We start from the raw sequence: 17,617 nt of genomic DNA on the forward strand, positions 1-17,617 counted from the left end.
GCCACTCACTTTCAAAACTGCCCTAAAAGAACACCTTCAGGGGACTGCAATTCCAAACTGGCCCCTGTTAAAGTCTTAACCTAACCGCCCAGCCAACAGAATTGTATAGCTTACATAGACTGCCCACAGAGAAGTGTACAAACAAAACTGCTGTGTGTGTCTAAAAACCCTGTCCAGTCATCCATCCATACCCCCAAATCCTGCACAACCACACACAAGAGAATAACAGGGTAGACTGTGCCTTTCTTTGTCTTTAGTGTAAGGTTGAAAGTGCACTGAAAGGACGACTTCAGCTATTTTCAACCTATCTTCATATAATTGGTTCTCACTAATGCTCATGATAATATGGCACCATTTTTGTCTACTCAGTCTCTGTGTCTCAGAGGAGGGCTGTGGTGGACAGTTCAGAAACTCGCCTACCAGTGACATCATTGATGGGGAATCCAAGCTAATAGAAACTGCAGGCTTTGTGGGTGAAGTCGTCCTTTAAGCACGTTAGGGTTGAGCGTGTAACGCATTTTAAAGGAGCATTTCACCCCTGGAAGAAACTGCAATCACTCAATGGTAATAGTATTTGTAGTAGATAACAGTAGCACAATTTAAAATTTGCACCCTATGGCCAGAAAAATAATTAAATCTGTGTGTTTGACTAGGGTTTGACTGGACTGCTGCATTACTACAATGACCATAATGCTTTGGTGCACTGCACCTCCTTGTGGCAGGGAAGGTTGCATGTGGGTGTGATCATAGATATTAGAAACCTAGATACCTCATTGGCCTCTGCAGTTCATTGGGGCGACTGGTATCGCAATACACGGCGGCTCTTCCGTCTTCCGCAGGGAACCTGTCACTCAAAGTGACTACTGGCCAATCACAGCGCTCACAGTGCGTTGACTACTGGCCATTCACAGTGCGTCTTTTCCGGGACTTGTCAGTGCAATGGTTCTCAACCAGTGGTCCGGGAACCACCAGTGGTCCTTGAGGGGGTTCCAGGTGGTACCCAGCTAAATGATGGAGAGTTGATAACCAAATGGACCCTTATAGATCTTTAAATCTTGAATATAACATTTCACACTGTCAAGAGTCAAATTGTTAAACATCTGCATTACTTACTAAACAAGTACACAATTAGAGAATGAAAAAGGACCATGTCTCTTATTTGAATTTCACAAATAGAGTGTGGAGTTTGCCAAGTTCCAACTAACTAGATGCTGCGCACAGCTGCTGCCTCTCAAAGGGTTAAGAGCTGGGTTACAAAAAGACCCGCCCCCACCTGCCTCTGATTGGCCTACCGAACTTCCGCTTCTGTGACGTACACGACAGCCCTGCAGAGGCAGGAAGCGCGCCCGAGATACGAACGCTTCAGAGCCGAAGGAGGCGTCTACCTTTATATGTCTATGGGTGTGATCTCCAACAATAACATCCAAACAGCATGCCAGTGTTGCCATGAGTGTTGCCATGTCTGCTTATTATAAGCGGCTTCTTTCTAAAATGTAGTTGATATTTGGGCTTGTTTCCAAATGTTTTGATTGTTGTTTAAACCAGTGGTTCTCAAACATGTTCATGTATTTTTCCACAGACCCCCATCTGAAATTATAATTTGTGCCAGCTAACAAATATGTGTCAAAAATATTCCACATTTTGCACTTTTTCCCCCTCAAGATTTTTTTTGTAAATAGCAGATCTACAAGCTCACAATGGGTCGCGAAGCGTTGTGAGCTTGTAGATTGGCAATTTTCAAATATATAATATCCCATGTCTAGGTAAAGTGCTCTTGGCCTAGTTATCTTCTTTTGGGCTTGTTTTCATAGACCTGGCTGCTTATTTCTCTCACAATATCTGGCAACACTGGCTGTACCTCGCACACGTTCATCTAGTTACATATATGTCCAAGGATTCGTTAGTGATGTCATATCACTGACAAATCCTTGGTATCTTTATGCAGTTCTACTTCCGTGTCGCATAGTATTGACATAACTGTCGAATCCTTGGTATTATGATCCTAGCCTTTCGCGACGGTGTTTGTTTACCAGCGCTGCCACTCCACGCTGTATTTTTTTTTCAAGCTTGCGCTTATGAAACACTACGCAGGATTATTATTTCATGTCAACATTCAAGTACAACTATCAGAAGATAACTCAGGTAAAGTAATGCCTCACTGTGCAAGGGGGGTTGCCCGCTGGCCGCAGCTAATGGGAGTGGCCCGAGTGGGGAAAGAAGGTTGAACAAAGTGTTACGGACACCCCATTGGGGCTGTCTTTGGAGCTGGTCTGACTGAGACGCGCCGAGACATGTAGTGCGGAAAGGAATGAGACCTATCTCTCGTGACGTAAATAACGTCACGATGTACTCGAAGATTACTAGATATCTAAAAACACAGATTATACACAAAAAAAAAAACAGGATCTTGTTTCTTGAGTCCTAAACTTCATTAAAATAAGTTTTCGGTGAAGTGTCCCTTTAAGAAAAACATATTTAGAGTCATCCTTACATTTTTTGTGGCGTCTTTCACTTCTTCAGTTCAACCGCATGCAGAGAAATCACGAGGACACCTGTTTTCAGTTTGACTGGTGACATCATTGTAGGCCACAGAGTATAAACCTCCAAGTAGAGTGTAGAGAATGGCCACTGTAGCGGAGATCCAGATACTCATAGAGTATGGCACATCCTGTCCTGGATCACGCTTATGGTTGCACCTATCACGCACACACACACGCACGCACGCACGCACGCACGCACGCACGCACGCACGCACGCACGCACGCACGCACGCACACACACACACACACACACACACACACACACACACACACACACACACACACACACAGTATAGCCTATGCAGGTCTAAACTAGTAAGGTTATGGTCAAAAGCCTTCCCCATAACAATATAAAATATAGCAAATATCCAAGTAATCTAATCACCTAATGATATTGTCCACCTCCGACCCTGCAGACTGTCTTTCTCTGTTCTTTACTTTAAAATAGAGAGCAAGCAGACGACGCAATCTGAATTTGAACACCATTCTCCAGGGAGCACACTGGGAGGCAGTGGGCAGCCGTTCATAAATCTGACGTCCCATTAAGGGTTCTCTGCACAGCATTTTCAGCAGAGATGCCACCACCCTCTCATCCTTCAAAACCATCATCAAAGCCCACCTCTTCAGACTCACTTAAGCCAGCCAATTTATTTTATTATTTTGCCTACTAAAGTCTTGTTTTTTCACCATGCAAAGTGACTTTGAGTGTTCAGAAAGGCATTATATAAGTCTGAGGTATTATTATTATTGTTGTTATTATTATTATTATCTCTTACAGCTCAATAAAACTCAATCCAGTAACATTCCTCATTAATGCAATTCAGATGACACTTTTATCCAAATCACATCACAGCACCATAAATAAATGCATTTTGAGTGTAGGAATCAACCACTAGATGTCACTTCTGCTTAGTTTTCAAATATGATTTCACTGTAGCTCCCCTGTATGGGTAACCTGATGCTTCCAGATCCAAGAAGCTTACGTCACACATTTGTTTCTCAGCTTATTTGGTATGCTGTCTTGAGAAACGTAGTTACTCAATACCGCCCCCATCTGGCAGAGTCAGGTTACTGTATGGCCTCATTGGAAAACACCAGTGGAAACACCACTGCATTATCAAAATAGAAACATAAATACCTGATATTTATATTATTTAATCTTGTAATTCAACAGGGATGCATGTATGGCAAGGCACATTTGTATACTTAAGATGCTGTAAGACATAAAAAGGCATATTAAACGAAATAAATAATATGTGGTAATTTACACGATTTCAAGATAAAAACCAAATCAAACAACTTTGGGAAATTTAAACCACTGACGTTCGGGCCCTTACATCTAGAGTTTGGAACGCCATATGCGGCCCCACATCGCCGATCCGAACGGTATGCCCATATATGGATGTCCCTGATGTCATCAGTATATGCCCATATATGGGCATGGTAACGCTGAGTCATAGAGACAGGGTTATGTATGAGTCATACTGACGGGCCTCGGTGGTCCGCTGGCAGGCCGGCTGGCCGGCCCTCCAGACCTTTAGCCAGTTCTTTTATGTAATTTTTATGCCAATTATTTCCTCCCCAACCACATATCTGTGTGTTGTCACTGCTGTTGTATCCTACTCACCTGCCAAAACACGGGTCAATGTGTTCGTATTGTACAGACACTTGACAAAGCCGGAAGCACCATGGTGGGTTCGAACCCCCAGACTCCCTAAGTGGTGGGCAGCTATTTTACCACTGCACCACCCGAGCGTCTCCTATTAACCAATTTTAATATATTATAGGATAGTAGGATAATAGGATATTCCCTTTGAAAATTGAATCGTCACACAGTCACCCAGTTAAAAATAAAAGCCTGGGTACCGAGGCTACCCAGTCCCAGTACCTATCAGAAAACATTTAGAAATCTGGTGTTCAACACTCTGTGTCCTTCATTGTCAATGGAGCATCATGGCCTTTCTCATTTTGGATTTGCAAGGTCTCTTTTTCTTCCTCTTTGGTGCCACCACATGTGGGTGCTCGTGTCTGCGGTGGCCGCGAGGCTTTCACTTTGAACACGTCCCACTTCTCAGGAATTGCGCCTTTGTTGAAGAGCAGCGAAGCCAGGTAAGAGAACAACAAGATGCTGGCCAGGGCGGAGAACATGCAGATGGTCTTGAAGGGGGCGATCTGGACATGAACACCATCCTCTACGGTGCACGCTGGGAGACAGAGCACAGTCGGCAGTCCCAGCACGGGTTCTCCACACAGCACTCTCAGCAGCAACCCGACCAGGCAGCCCATAATAGCCCCGTAACCATTGGAGATGCTGAAGAAAAGCACAGCGACCAGTTGAGGGAGCACAATGATGTAGCTCACCTCCGACCCCAGGAACCAGAACACCATGATGCTATTGTCCAGCACTGTGAGGGAAGTGCCAGCCACACCCACCAATACCACAGAGACACGGATCACCCACTGGAACTCCCTCTGTGATGCCTACGGGGAGAAGTGAGTCAAATCAGGCTGGAGATATTCATGAGGCATCAACAAATACCTAATGGTCAGAAACAAAAGTCTGGAGAGAGTGACAAACGACACAAATACAGATTAGAGCAGATTTTTAAAGGCCACTCCTCCCATATTTAAAGGTTCTATGACATTCATTTTCACTTTTTTTTTTTTTTATGTTTTTTGGGGGTTTTATGACCTCAAATACACCCAAAAAATCTGAACTTTGAACATTCAGTGGATTTTCTGTGGTCTGGGGTTTTCTGAATAATTAGGCTTAAAAGTAATCTGAGCTTGGTCCTTCGACAGTGAAGTCAGAGTCGATTAATCCCGCCCACTCTCCTCCTCGCCCCTCCCCTCCCCTATCCTTTCCTTTGGGGGGGCGGAGCAGAGGCGATGATTGACAGGCAAAATCCCTCACCAGCGACACCCGCAGGCAAAGATTTATTTTTTCATTGCAGTTGAAAAGGCTTTAGAAATGTGAGAGAAAAACACCTGCCATGAATCAATGGAGTGGAAGTTTTTGTTAAAACTTTCTATACACAAGGACCATGACAAAGACTTTTAATGTGTGGTAAAACTGAACGTCATGAAACCTTTAATGTTAATCCTATCATTCTATTGTGAGGATGAGATGAGTCTTCCTGAGAGCTTATTCTGTCACACATCCTTCACAACAGGATTATAGGATTCACAGGAAATATAAGAGAAGTTGCCCTTTAAGATGAAGTCAGAACTTCTGTCTTGTCTATGTACAAAGATGAGGCACCTTGGTAGCCTGTGTGGAAGAAAGAAATTCAGTCTGTTTAGGAGTTGAGCAAAAATAATTTGGTACATATAGCATCTGTGAACAACATACATTTTGATAATAAGCATCCATAAATACGCACCAAGCAACAAGCCAAAGTTATAAGGAATGCTAGTGATTGAGATGTCCTGTGCATATAAAAATGCTTCCGGTTCTTCTCACCTGGGGCCTCAGGATGACCTTGTAGATATTGGAGGTGAAGATGGAGGCTGCCGAAAGCATCAAGGAGTCCACGGAGGACATCACCGCAGCAGCCACCGCTCCGATTCCAATGAAGGAGATGAAGGGCGGGGTGAGATGCATAAGGGTGACTGGTATGACCAGACTCGCCTCCCCACGCTCAAACGGGGACGGAGAACCATATGAGGTCAGGTTCCAGTCTGACGAACATACAGGGAGAGGTTCAGAGAGTAACACTTGCCTTTATATTAAAGGAGGAGTTCACCCAAAAAATTACTTATTTTCTATCAATTGCACACCCTATGAAGCCTTGAATCCATGGATTCTTTTTAGTTTTTGTCGCATTCTTAAGCTAATAATTTGATTCCCGTCTCCTACCGGCTAATGTATCCGGTAGGAGACACAAAGTAGATTATTTGTGTCTCCTACCGGAAATACACACGGTCATCAAATTATTGTTTTAGGAATGCCACAAAAACAAAAATAAATCCATGAAATCAAGGCTTCATGGGGTGTGTAATTGATAGAAAATAAGTCATTTTTGGGGTGAACTCCTCCTTTAAGAACGGTCTTAATCGGGTGTATTAATACGTTTATTGAATATGTTTAATGAACAGTGATTATACAACAAAACAGTGTAATTATGTCTAAATCAAATTATGATCAAATCAAAAATAGACTCCGACTTGTCTTGGACTTGAATGCCAAAGACTTGTGACTTGACTTGACTTGAGCCCTCTTGACTTGATAATTCAAGTCTTGTCAAGTCCCTTAATACTTTACAGCAAGCCCAAATATCAAAATGTTTAAAAAGTGTCCCATCAACTATTAATGTTATTTGTCAAAAATCCCGGCCGTCAGTCGGAAGCTGGAAGCCATCAAATTATATTGATCGGTTTTAAAGGCATGCAGTCACCAATGGAATTGCATCTACTTCGAACTTCAATCGACATTTGAAGAAGGTGCACAAAAACAGGTAAGTCGATCCAGATATACGTGACCTAAGCTAATGCTACAAGAAAACTACTCTTCTATGGCCATTCATGCAGTAATCTGCCAATGTTACAAACCTGCAATCACTAATGTCTGTTAGTGTTAACTCGCTAGTCAGTGGCCAGTGTAGCCTAAAACATTTCACAGCGAGAGAGAAGTACTGTCAATCTGTCAATCACCTCTGCTAACCCAACTATATTATTTCAAAATACATAGCTATAAACAGTGTTCATATAAACCTGCCTGCCTATCTGTTTGTGTTGGTCTATGACATTTTGACAGTGTTTTTCAAATGTATTCAATCAATACCTGTTGATGTAGCCACTGCCCCCATCAGTATAGGAGGGACTGCAAATATGAGAATAATAACGGCTGCTGCAAGACACATGATCCTGGCGTTTGCCTTAGAAGAGGCAGACAGGGTCCTTTGGTGGAAGTGTGGAAAAGCTAGGTTCCCAAAAGCCTTGGAAAGAGAGGAAATCACAGTAAGTAGTAAGTAAGTAACACGTTGTGATGGCAAATCACAACGTGATGGCAAATTGACAGTACAATTTTGCCACACAATGTTGCATCATCTTGATGCCACCTGTCAATGTTTCAAATTATTAAAGGGTCACAGTGACATTGTAAGATATTCTGGAAAACGGAAATGAAGGGCGTTCCTTGAAGGAGGAGTTAAATGTGACTCCCCAATACAACCACTACCTTCTACCATTCTACTGTAGCTCCTCTGGACAGATTTGGTTGTTAAGAGCATTGCTCAACAATAGTTGATAAGGGAAGCAAGGGGCTTACTTCATTCACTTTCCTTGTCCAGATTTATCCCAACTGAACTAGAGGATTCGGACCAGCAACCTTCTAGATACAATCCTGTGTCTCATTGCTTAATGAGTATTTCTCTTGTGAGTCTAGTCATAAGGCTAGACCGTACTGTATGTAAAAAGAAGAGCAAAACCATGAGTCGAACCATGAGCAGAAAGTTGTCGATCCACCTCCCTGCTCTGTCCGCATCCACTGTCCCGACCCAGGGGGCATGAACAGTGTGGTTGAAGGCACCAACGGTGTGGTTGAAGGCTGTCTTTGTGATGTCAGAAGAGGAGGGATTCATCAGAGAAAAGGGGGCACACAGCCACTGTGGAAACATGGTACTTGTTTACTTTTACTTTTTTACTTTATTTGTTTATTTGGACAGGACAATGCATATTAATGGACGTCACATGGCCGTAAATAGACCGGATTTAGCAAAGATGCTAGTTTTCATCCGTTTTATCCGTTTTCATCCGTTTTCATCTGTTATAGCACTATGTGCTGATGTTTGAGCTCCATATTGAGGATTGAGGAATAACCAGCTGCAAAATAACTATAAAGTCAGGATATATATATATTTTTTTTTGTTTGTTTGACCAGCTACGGAGGAAGCTATAAGCATCTTCACGAGGATCATGTTAAAACGCGAGCCGCGTGCTAGCTGGTGGCTAAAGCCGACGGCCAACCGTTCGGCGCCCACGTGAAAAAACCCATCCAGCCCCGGCCTCCAATAAGTGCCAAGTTTGGTGCTAATTGGAGCAACAATACACTTGCAATCACCATATAAAATAAATATAATTGATTGCTCATATTAAAAGTACCAGTAGAAAAATATACCAAACAGGTTACCAATGACCAATGATCAATAATTACAGAATGTCCTTTGTCCTTAGTGTAAGGTTGAATATGAAAGTGCACTTAAAGGACTATACTTGGTCCTCACTAATGCTCATGATAATATGACACCATTTTTGTCTACTCACTCTGTGTCTCAGAGGAGGGCTGTGGACCTTTCAGAAACCTGTCTACCAGTGACATCATTGATGGGGAATCTAAGCTAATAGAAACTGCAGGCTTTCTATTCCTGGAAAGTTAGCATGCTATAATGGAAGCAATTTGTTTCTGCGTTAATAAAAATCGAAATAAAAACATTTGAAATCTTGTTTGAAAACCAAAACCCTGCCTAACGATGATATCACTGGTAGGCGGGTTTCTGAAGTATCCATGAGATACAGTCCGAGTAGAAAAAATTGCACCATTTTATCATGAGTATTAGTGAGGACCAATTATATATGAAGATAGGTTGAAAATGGGTGACGTCGTCCTTTAAGCGGGTTGAACATCATTGCTGAATGCTGCACATCATTAGCAAATAGTCTAGTGTTCCTACCAGGCTGATGAAGATGAGAGTGAGCTGGATGACATCAGTGTAGGCCACAGAGTATAAACCTCCAAGTAGGGTGTAGAAAATGGCCACTGCAGCGGAGATCCAGATACTCATAGTGTATGGCACATCCAGGATCACGTTCATGGTTGCACCTAACACACACACACACACACACACACACACACACACACACACACACACACACACACACACACACACACACACACACACACACACACACACACACACACACACACACACACACACACACACACACACACCTACAGCATTCTAGGTCACTGAAAAATACAGCATCTCTAATTGCATTGTGTCTTATGGCCTTCTGCTAATCAGATTCAGAGTATAATGTGGGGTCCGACCTTGAGAAAGGAACATAGAATCTGGCGATCGAGAAACGTGTAGTTGTGTGTGATATGACAAGGGGGGTGGGGGTCCCCTGGACCATATCTGAAAGCAGGAGGGTGGGGTGGGGGTCACATCTACTGTGAGCTCATCTAAAGAAATATATAAAATGCTGCATATATTGTATGATTTCCGACACTGAACTAGCAACTCCTAGTTTGGTCAGGTCGCCTGTTCAGCGGTGTTCCTCCACATGTTATTCCTACCCAGGGAAACTCACTCCTCACTGTCGGGCGAAAAGAAGTGCACTGGCTAAAGATGGTCTAAACAATGGGTGAGTATTCCTTTAAGTTGAAGGTCTTCTTATTGTACGTATGTATTACAACACAATAACATGCATTTGTTTGTGTTTGCGTGCACACTGTACCTAAGCCAATCAACGTTGCAGTCACCCAGATGGTTTCCGACACAAGTGAGGCCAGGGACAGAAACACACTCGATACTTTTCCATACTTGATCTCAAATGGGTCCATCATGGTCACATATCTTCTTTCCCTCATTGGCTGGGCAAAGAACAGTCCACCTTAGCAAGAGCACATAATAGAGATACATGCAGTAAACTCGGGTTGTTATAAGACCACTGCAGGAATGGTCTGCACCATGTATGCATACATTGGCATTACCCAATGTATTCTTTGTCACATGAAATATAAAATAACTGATTGTCATTTTTAGTCTTACAGATTATGAAGGACGCTGAATGGCCAACAGGGATGACGCTAGCCCAGACCAGGCCCAGGTTTGGGGTATAAACCATCTCTCCCACTCCAACAATGAAACCTCCTCCAAGCAATGTGGCTAGGGGATTAATAAACAAGTTGACTTATGGAAAACAGTGATTATGCAATAAAAAATAAAGAAGTGATGAGAAGTAGACATGACTGAAAGGTTGCTGGTTTGAATCGACACACTTTCATTGTTGGACCACATATTAAAGGTTACATCTTGTACCTATAACTCTAGGGGAATCAATGTTACCCCCTATTGGAGAAAAGGGAAATTTATTGTCCTAATTATTGTGGATTGTTGCATTGTATTGATTGTATTGTATTGGTTTATTTTTACGGGGCCAGGCTCTGCAGATTAAGGCTCCGTTTTGTTATTGGCATTATTCTGTTTCTTCTTCTTCTTCTTCTTCTGCCGTTTTTGGCAGTTCTGGCTTAACCGTGCATACGCTTTTTACGAAACTCTGCCATATGGTAGATGGTCATGAAAAACTATCAAGAAATAATTCTCACAATCTTTCGTCAAAAGGTGGCGCTATAGCACTCAATTGAAAATGGCAACTTTGAACAGGTACAACTCATGCCCTGTTTGACCTACAGCCATGAAACTTAGATACACATATGCGTCTCCTCGTGCTGAACAACTTTCACACTCTGACTTTTGACCTCCTTTAGATCTCCCACCATTTTTAATTATATGAAAAACGGCAGAGGTCCAAAGTTCATGTGTAAAGAGTTTTGTGCAGAATACTCAAAAATCCCAGGAGGATATAGATTTGAACTATTGCAGTTTTATGACAATTATTCATCTGCCCATAACACATACATGCAGACTCACATTTCTTTGAAACGTTGCAGTAATGTAGAGGGTCATTCCAAATATCACTGAAACCAATCTTACTCCAATTGGCCACAGGGGGGCACTATAGCTTTTTTTTAAAAATGCAAACTTTAAACAGGCATAAGTCATGCCTCGTTTGGCCGAAAGTCGTGAAACTTGCTTACACTTGTATCACCTTGACCAGTAAGCTCCGCCCTTAGATTTTCAGCAATTCTGGCTTAACCGTGCATATGCTTTTTACGAAACTCGGCCATATGGTAGATGGTCATGAAAAACTATCAAGAAATAATTCTCACACTCATTCGTCAAAGTGTGGCGCTATAGCACTCAATTGAAAGTGCCAACTTTGAGATTGCTCAAAAATGGATTTTAACTATTGCAGTTTTATGACAATTATTCATCTGCGCCTAACACACACAGACTCACATTTGTTTGAAACTTTGCAGTAATGTAGAGGGTCATTCCAAATATCACTTAAACCAATCTTACTCCAATTGGCCAAAGGGGGGCGCTATAGCAATTTTTTTAACATGCAAACTTTAAACAGGCATAACGCATGCCTCGTTTGGCCGACAGCCATGAAACTTGCTTACACTTGTGCCTTGACACATGAGGAACACATGTATCACTTTGACCCGTAAGCTTCGCCCTTAGATTGTCCGCAATTTTGAGCAGCTTGAAAAACACTTAAACCCAGGATTTTCCAGCTATTTGCGTGAAACTGTATCATCTGTGTGAGCCTCTTTTTCACCATTTCAGGTCTGTCGGTCCAGTGGCTTCTCTCTACAGCAACTGCCTGACAACCACAAGGTCACCAGTTCAAGGCTCACTTCATGCAGACTTCATTTAAAGTGCATTGCAAACAACATGACTGTATCAATGAATGCATGTGCAATTGTTAAAGATAACATGAAATGCTTATTTGAGAGTATGTTTTTTCAATGTATGATATACTTCATTGTGAAAATAGCCGATCTACAATCTCACAACTTTTCAGATAGCAACGTTTTGTGAGCTTGTAGATCGGCTACTTTCACTAGTTTTCGTTCCGAGGAGACAAAAAATGTCTTTATTGGTAAATGGTTTGTGAACCAGTGATCTAGAGTAGTTCGGGACACAGAGGCATGGTTCATAATGGACGGAAATAATTATAAATATCAACAGACACTATCAGGGAAGCCATATATCTAGCTCAATGAGAAGATAGGCAGCCTTTGAGTCCATAGGTCGCGGGTTCGATCCCTGTCCCTGACAATTTATTGAGGTGATCATGATTTGGCATTATTAGGTTTACACATAGTGTTTCTTGAGGATAGGCTTAGGTGTTGTTTTACTGAGGTTAGGGTTAGTGAGGGTTTTAAATGCTCATGCTTAATTGCATGGTCTTCTTTCTCTCAAGTTCAGTCTTCTATGTTTCTATGGCTTATTGTGCATATTACTTATCATTGCTTCTTTCTTTCTTCTCTCTGCAATCGCTGGCCCCGTATTATCGCTGCTTGCAGCTATATTCTAATTATTAATTTTGTAACTCCTAATGACACTTAATCAAAAAACATTCTGCTCTGGGGTGAGCAGAAGAATCACTAACCTAAAGAGCACAGACCTAAAGATCTGTGACAATTACATAGTTCTATAGGATTACAGTGCACAATTGTTCAAGTAATACATTTATTTTCTGCTTTGATAACACTAAATCCTGTCTTTTGAGACAGGTTCAACTAAATAACAGGTATTAACTGGATATTCTACATTTGTTATTTAGAACAATTAAGTTAGACATAGACCAAATAATTTAAACTAAACAAGTTAAACTTTAACCAAACACCTTGATCAAACAAGACGGACATTTGAATAAACAAATCCAGTAACAAAGGTGGAAGGGGTGGATGATACACTATCTCGGGAAATCATACCCTTTTCAACACCACATTAACAAACAAAAATAAAAGCTAGATTAACAGGAGTTACAAGTTTAACCGTGGGTCATAATAATCCCAAAATGGGTTTAGAGTTTCTGTGACAAGACAGCATGCAATGAACAACTTTAGAAGAGCAGGCCATACTGATGTGTTGAGAACCGATGATCCAGGAAATAATGTTCTTGTCCATAATAGTTTAAAGAGTTACTGTAGGCTTTCTATAGCAAATATTAGGATTGTAGCAAAAGATTACTGACATGTCTGTTTCTCTTTTGAAATGGACACTTGGACACAGCTCACTTGTCATTAGAACAGGGCAATTAACTGAAAAAAATATATCGAAACCGATATTTAGAAAAATATCAGACTTTTCTCTTATATATCAATGAATCGACAGGAACAAATTAATAGATTTTTTACAATGGACTGATTAATCTTATTAACCACTTACCCATGTGTTATACTTTGTTCAACAATGGTGGTGTACAAAAATAGTGTAAATAACAAATCTACAAGCTCACAATGCATCACATCGTGATGCGTTGTAAGCTTGAAGATATGTTATTTACATCTGCAAAAGTTTGAAATAATCCTGAATTTGATTTAAAGTCACATCGCCCAGCCCTACCAGTCATGGTGAATATCCCCACTACAAGACCGATGTTCCTGTTGGCCAGGAGGATGGTCTCTGTGCGGTTAGTGTCCCCGCTTCTCTTCTCTGCCTTCCTGGACTTGAGCGAGGCCCAGATACCTGTCCCTAGAACGAGCAGGTAGAATACCACCATGGCAACTACTCCCGGGACGTTGACTGCCATCTGGAAAAAACAGACACGTCCAGTAGTAGACTATTAAAATAATGTTAAGATCGATTAAAATGTACACTAACTGACTGTGACTGACATTCATTTGCTCAAGGATCCACTTGTAGACTACACACTGCAACTCAGTGACAGACTGTCTGACACACAAGTGAATCATAAGCCTTAGTATAATGGGGGGGGGTTTTGGGGGTGTGTTTAGCTTGTGTTCACACAAGGCTCATTTTAAAATAAACATTTTCTTGATATCTATTTTTGACCTAATTTAATACCAATTTAGCCAGTCTGTCAATTATTTCATTTTGGATATTGTGAGATGTGTATTTTGCATTGTGTAGGATGTTTTCGTTAATGTCATGTGTGCCAGAGTGTATTCAACCAGTCCTGCAGAGAAATCCTGTCCATCATGTGAGCTTTCCAGATTGTTAATTAACTACAAGGAACTGAACTACTTCTATGGTTTTAATGTAGTACCTATTTCAGGCCCATGTCTAGATCCGGGCCCACAATGTTAATGTTAATCTATTTTTTTAGGCTACACTGAGCCTAGGTGCCCGGACCGTTACGCCAGCCTTCCGGCCAATGTTAATCTAAACTGCCCACAAAAAGTTCTGAAACTTAACTTCGGTCGATTATTTCTCCCCTTCAGTAATACCAATTGGTATAGTATTTGATATCATTTTTATCGTTGATTAGTCACCTTTACAAGGAGGTATAACTCGTAAGGATCGTATAATGGTGGACTGAGCAACACAGCCAAACATGTGGGTAGCGCCTCCAAAAGAAATGCCAAAATTTGTACCCTGGTACCATTTGCAACTTTGACATCCTCGCTTTGGTACCGTTGTGCAAATCTTGCCTGTAAATCTCTGAAAGAAAACCTATGGTTCCTCAGTGAAGCAAAGTTGATGAACTCTTCTTGGAGTGTTGTCTTCCTTTGACTTCACCAGTCTCACAGAACTTGGTCCTAAGTTTGGAAATGGTTCTGTGCTTTGTTCTGGGAAAGTGAAGGAGGATTAACAGGCAAGCGCCAGTATTCAAATGGATTTTAGATTATTTACTTTCTAAACTGTCTTCCGAAAGGTATTGTGGATTTGCTTCATTTATCTGACAAAGTTAAGAAACATGATTGCTTCTTTAATCACATTGGAAGTGGCTCAAGCTGTTTGGGGAAAGTTAACATCGCTAGCTGTGTGTGTGTGTGTGTGTGTGTGTGTGTGTGTGTGTGTGTGTGTGTGTGTGTGTGTGTGTGTGTGTGTGTGTGTGTGTGTGTGTGTGTGTGTGTGTGTGTGTGTGTGTGTGTGTGTGTGTGTGGCCTAGCCCAAAATGTATACTAATGGACTCCTAATGTGTCATAGGGTCTATTCCAATGTGCTGCACATTTTAAAACAATAGTATGTCTGCATTAACTACTGAGCCACTTAACGACCAACAAATTAAATCCTAATTATTTTGGATAATAATAATTGAGTCTCATCAGTACAGACAGTGCTTCAACCTCAAAAGGGCCACTTTAGCTGCAAAGGTGAGTGGGTGCCTAATATTATACATCACATGGCTAATATAGAGATTGCTGGCTTTTCAAAAGACAGTGTTACTTGAGGACAGAAGGAGATCAAGTTCTACCAGCTAAACCATTTGTTTGGTTTGGCAAAGTATGGTAGCTAGTGGATTCCATTAAGGTGATCAGGTATTCTCTGTTGATGAGAAAGTCCAAGGCATGCACATGTAACAACGGAAAAAGACACACCCTACAAGCTACACTTGATTTGTTTTTGATTTATTAGACATAATAATTACATCTCACGGAAACGTCAAGGATAAAATGCCAATCGAACACTGGAACAAGGAAACTTGAGAGACAAAAAAGATATGTACATGATGAGTGATTAATGAAGGGCATGCCAAGATTTTAATTGATTGCAGTGTCACAATAGTTTAATGTGAAGGCACCTAACTTTGATCAGACGTGAGCTAACTTTTAGGTTGGAGGAGATCCTAGGCTGTGGATGGAGGGTTTCCATGGATTATGATTGTGGAGTGTTATTATAGTTGTCAATTATTGAAATCCCAAACATGGAATATAATTGGGACATGCCACATTTAATGCCTGTCTCAGGACTGCCACCTACCAGTATACAGTGGATAACTTCCCAGTCTCCAGGTTTTCGAGAGTATAGCTACCACTTTAACCCTGACATCCTAATTTTGGGCATGTCATCATTATAGGCTAAAAAGATAAGAAAATTACTGATCTACAAGCTCACAACATGCAGTGATGTGTTGTGATTGACTGATTTGGATAATAATAATCCAGCTTGTAGATCGGCTTTTCCCTTCCAAATAATATTTGTATTTATTTGATAAGTGGCTTGTTTTAAAATGTGTAGCGCTGTGGAATAGAGTAGACAATATGGCACATCAGGAGTCCATTATTATATATTTAGGGCTAGGCCTATGTGATTCTGGTAATATTACCTTTTTTTTAAAGCACATTTTGCTATTTTCACAGAATTGAGGCAGTTATTACTGTAGCAATCATTTTGTTTAGCTTTAATAGTCTTGTTGTCTTCACCTGATGCAATTGTGTGTACAGGTACCATGTGCAATAGGCCTACTAAAAATCTCCTGCAACTCATAAAATGAGCATGTTACTTTACGAGTCACCACCAAGTTATTCAAGGCATTTTTATATGTTTCTACATTATAATGAGAAAATATATAGGCTATATCTAAAAGAAAAAAAAGGGCCACGGACATAGACATGTCTTGCCACGACGTGTGTGTGTGTGTGTGTGTGTGTGTGTGTGTGTGTGTGTGTGTGTGTGTGTGTGTGTGTGTGTGTGTGTGTGTGTGTGTGTGTGTGTGTGTGTGTGTGTGTGTGTGACTTTAAAAGCAGTGATAAGGAACATGGGAAGAGGTCTACTGTAGGAGGAGATAAGTTTCAGTTTATACACTTGCTGCTATGTTTTAAGCAGACTTAAATAATCTAACCTTTTAATTAATTGTCTGGTTCTGGTTTTATTTTGTTTATAAAGTGCATGCTATTCTTGTGTGACCCTCAACACAGGATTTGATAATTCCAGGCTCAAACTATTAGTATTGCCACCACCAATAATCATGATACAAGAGCAGCTAGTATCTGCACATACAAACAACGTTCACTGGAGCAGTGGAAGCTCTGTTTTGTTGTGGGTTCTTGTGTTATTATGGAGCATTTCCTATAACAAAGTATAGATAGCCTACAGTAGTGTCATTGCTGTAACTTGCTATCTGGAATGTGATGCTGTTGCTGCAGGGTGAACTGTGAGTATCATATAGTATAATGGATGTCTTACAGCCCCCTCAACCAAAATCACCACCAGCCGCTACTGCTAGTGTCTGTACAATGTGTACGAACATATTGATCGTAGTGAGACAGTGTATGGTACATCCAGGATCACGTTCATGGTTGAACCTAACACACACGTACTTAACCCCCCCCCCCTCTTCTCTAAGTTCAAATATAGCCTACTTGGAATTTTCTGAGCCCCATAACAATATAAAATATAGCAAATATCCAAGTAATCTAATCACCTAATGATATTGTCCACCTCCGACCCTGACTGTCTTTCTCTGTTCTTTACTTTAAAATAGAGAGTAAGCAGACGACGGCAATCTGAATTTGAACACCATCCTCCAGG

The 17,617-nt window shown here is 41.2% G+C and overlaps 1 protein-coding gene and 1 long non-coding RNA gene across 2 annotated transcripts in view; one reads left to right on the plus strand and one right to left on the minus strand.

Annotated features, from left to right (window-relative positions):
• The window catches only part of LOC308093851, a 352,863-nt gene that overhangs the window by 263,158 nt on the left and 72,088 nt on the right, over positions 1-17,617 (plus strand). The gene's annotated exons all lie outside the window — the stretch shown is intronic.
• On the minus strand, positions 4,458-13,931 carry LOC308092791 (high-affinity choline transporter 1-like; the record flags this gene model as incomplete). The annotated part of the gene is made up of 8 exons (XM_080438889.1): positions 4,458-5,021; positions 6,004-6,221; positions 7,324-7,477; positions 7,982-8,146; positions 9,212-9,360; positions 9,999-10,154; positions 10,313-10,429; positions 13,745-13,931. The coding sequence occupies 8 exons, from the start codon at positions 13,929-13,931 to the stop codon at positions 4,458-4,460; spliced, it is 1,710 nt and encodes a 569-aa protein (XP_080295015.1).

Source organism: Gymnoscopelus braueri (assembly GCF_963280865.1).
Source record: "Gymnoscopelus braueri genome assembly, chromosome: 10".
NCBI classification, from domain to species: Eukaryota; Metazoa; Chordata; class Actinopteri; order Myctophiformes; family Myctophidae; genus Gymnoscopelus; species Gymnoscopelus braueri.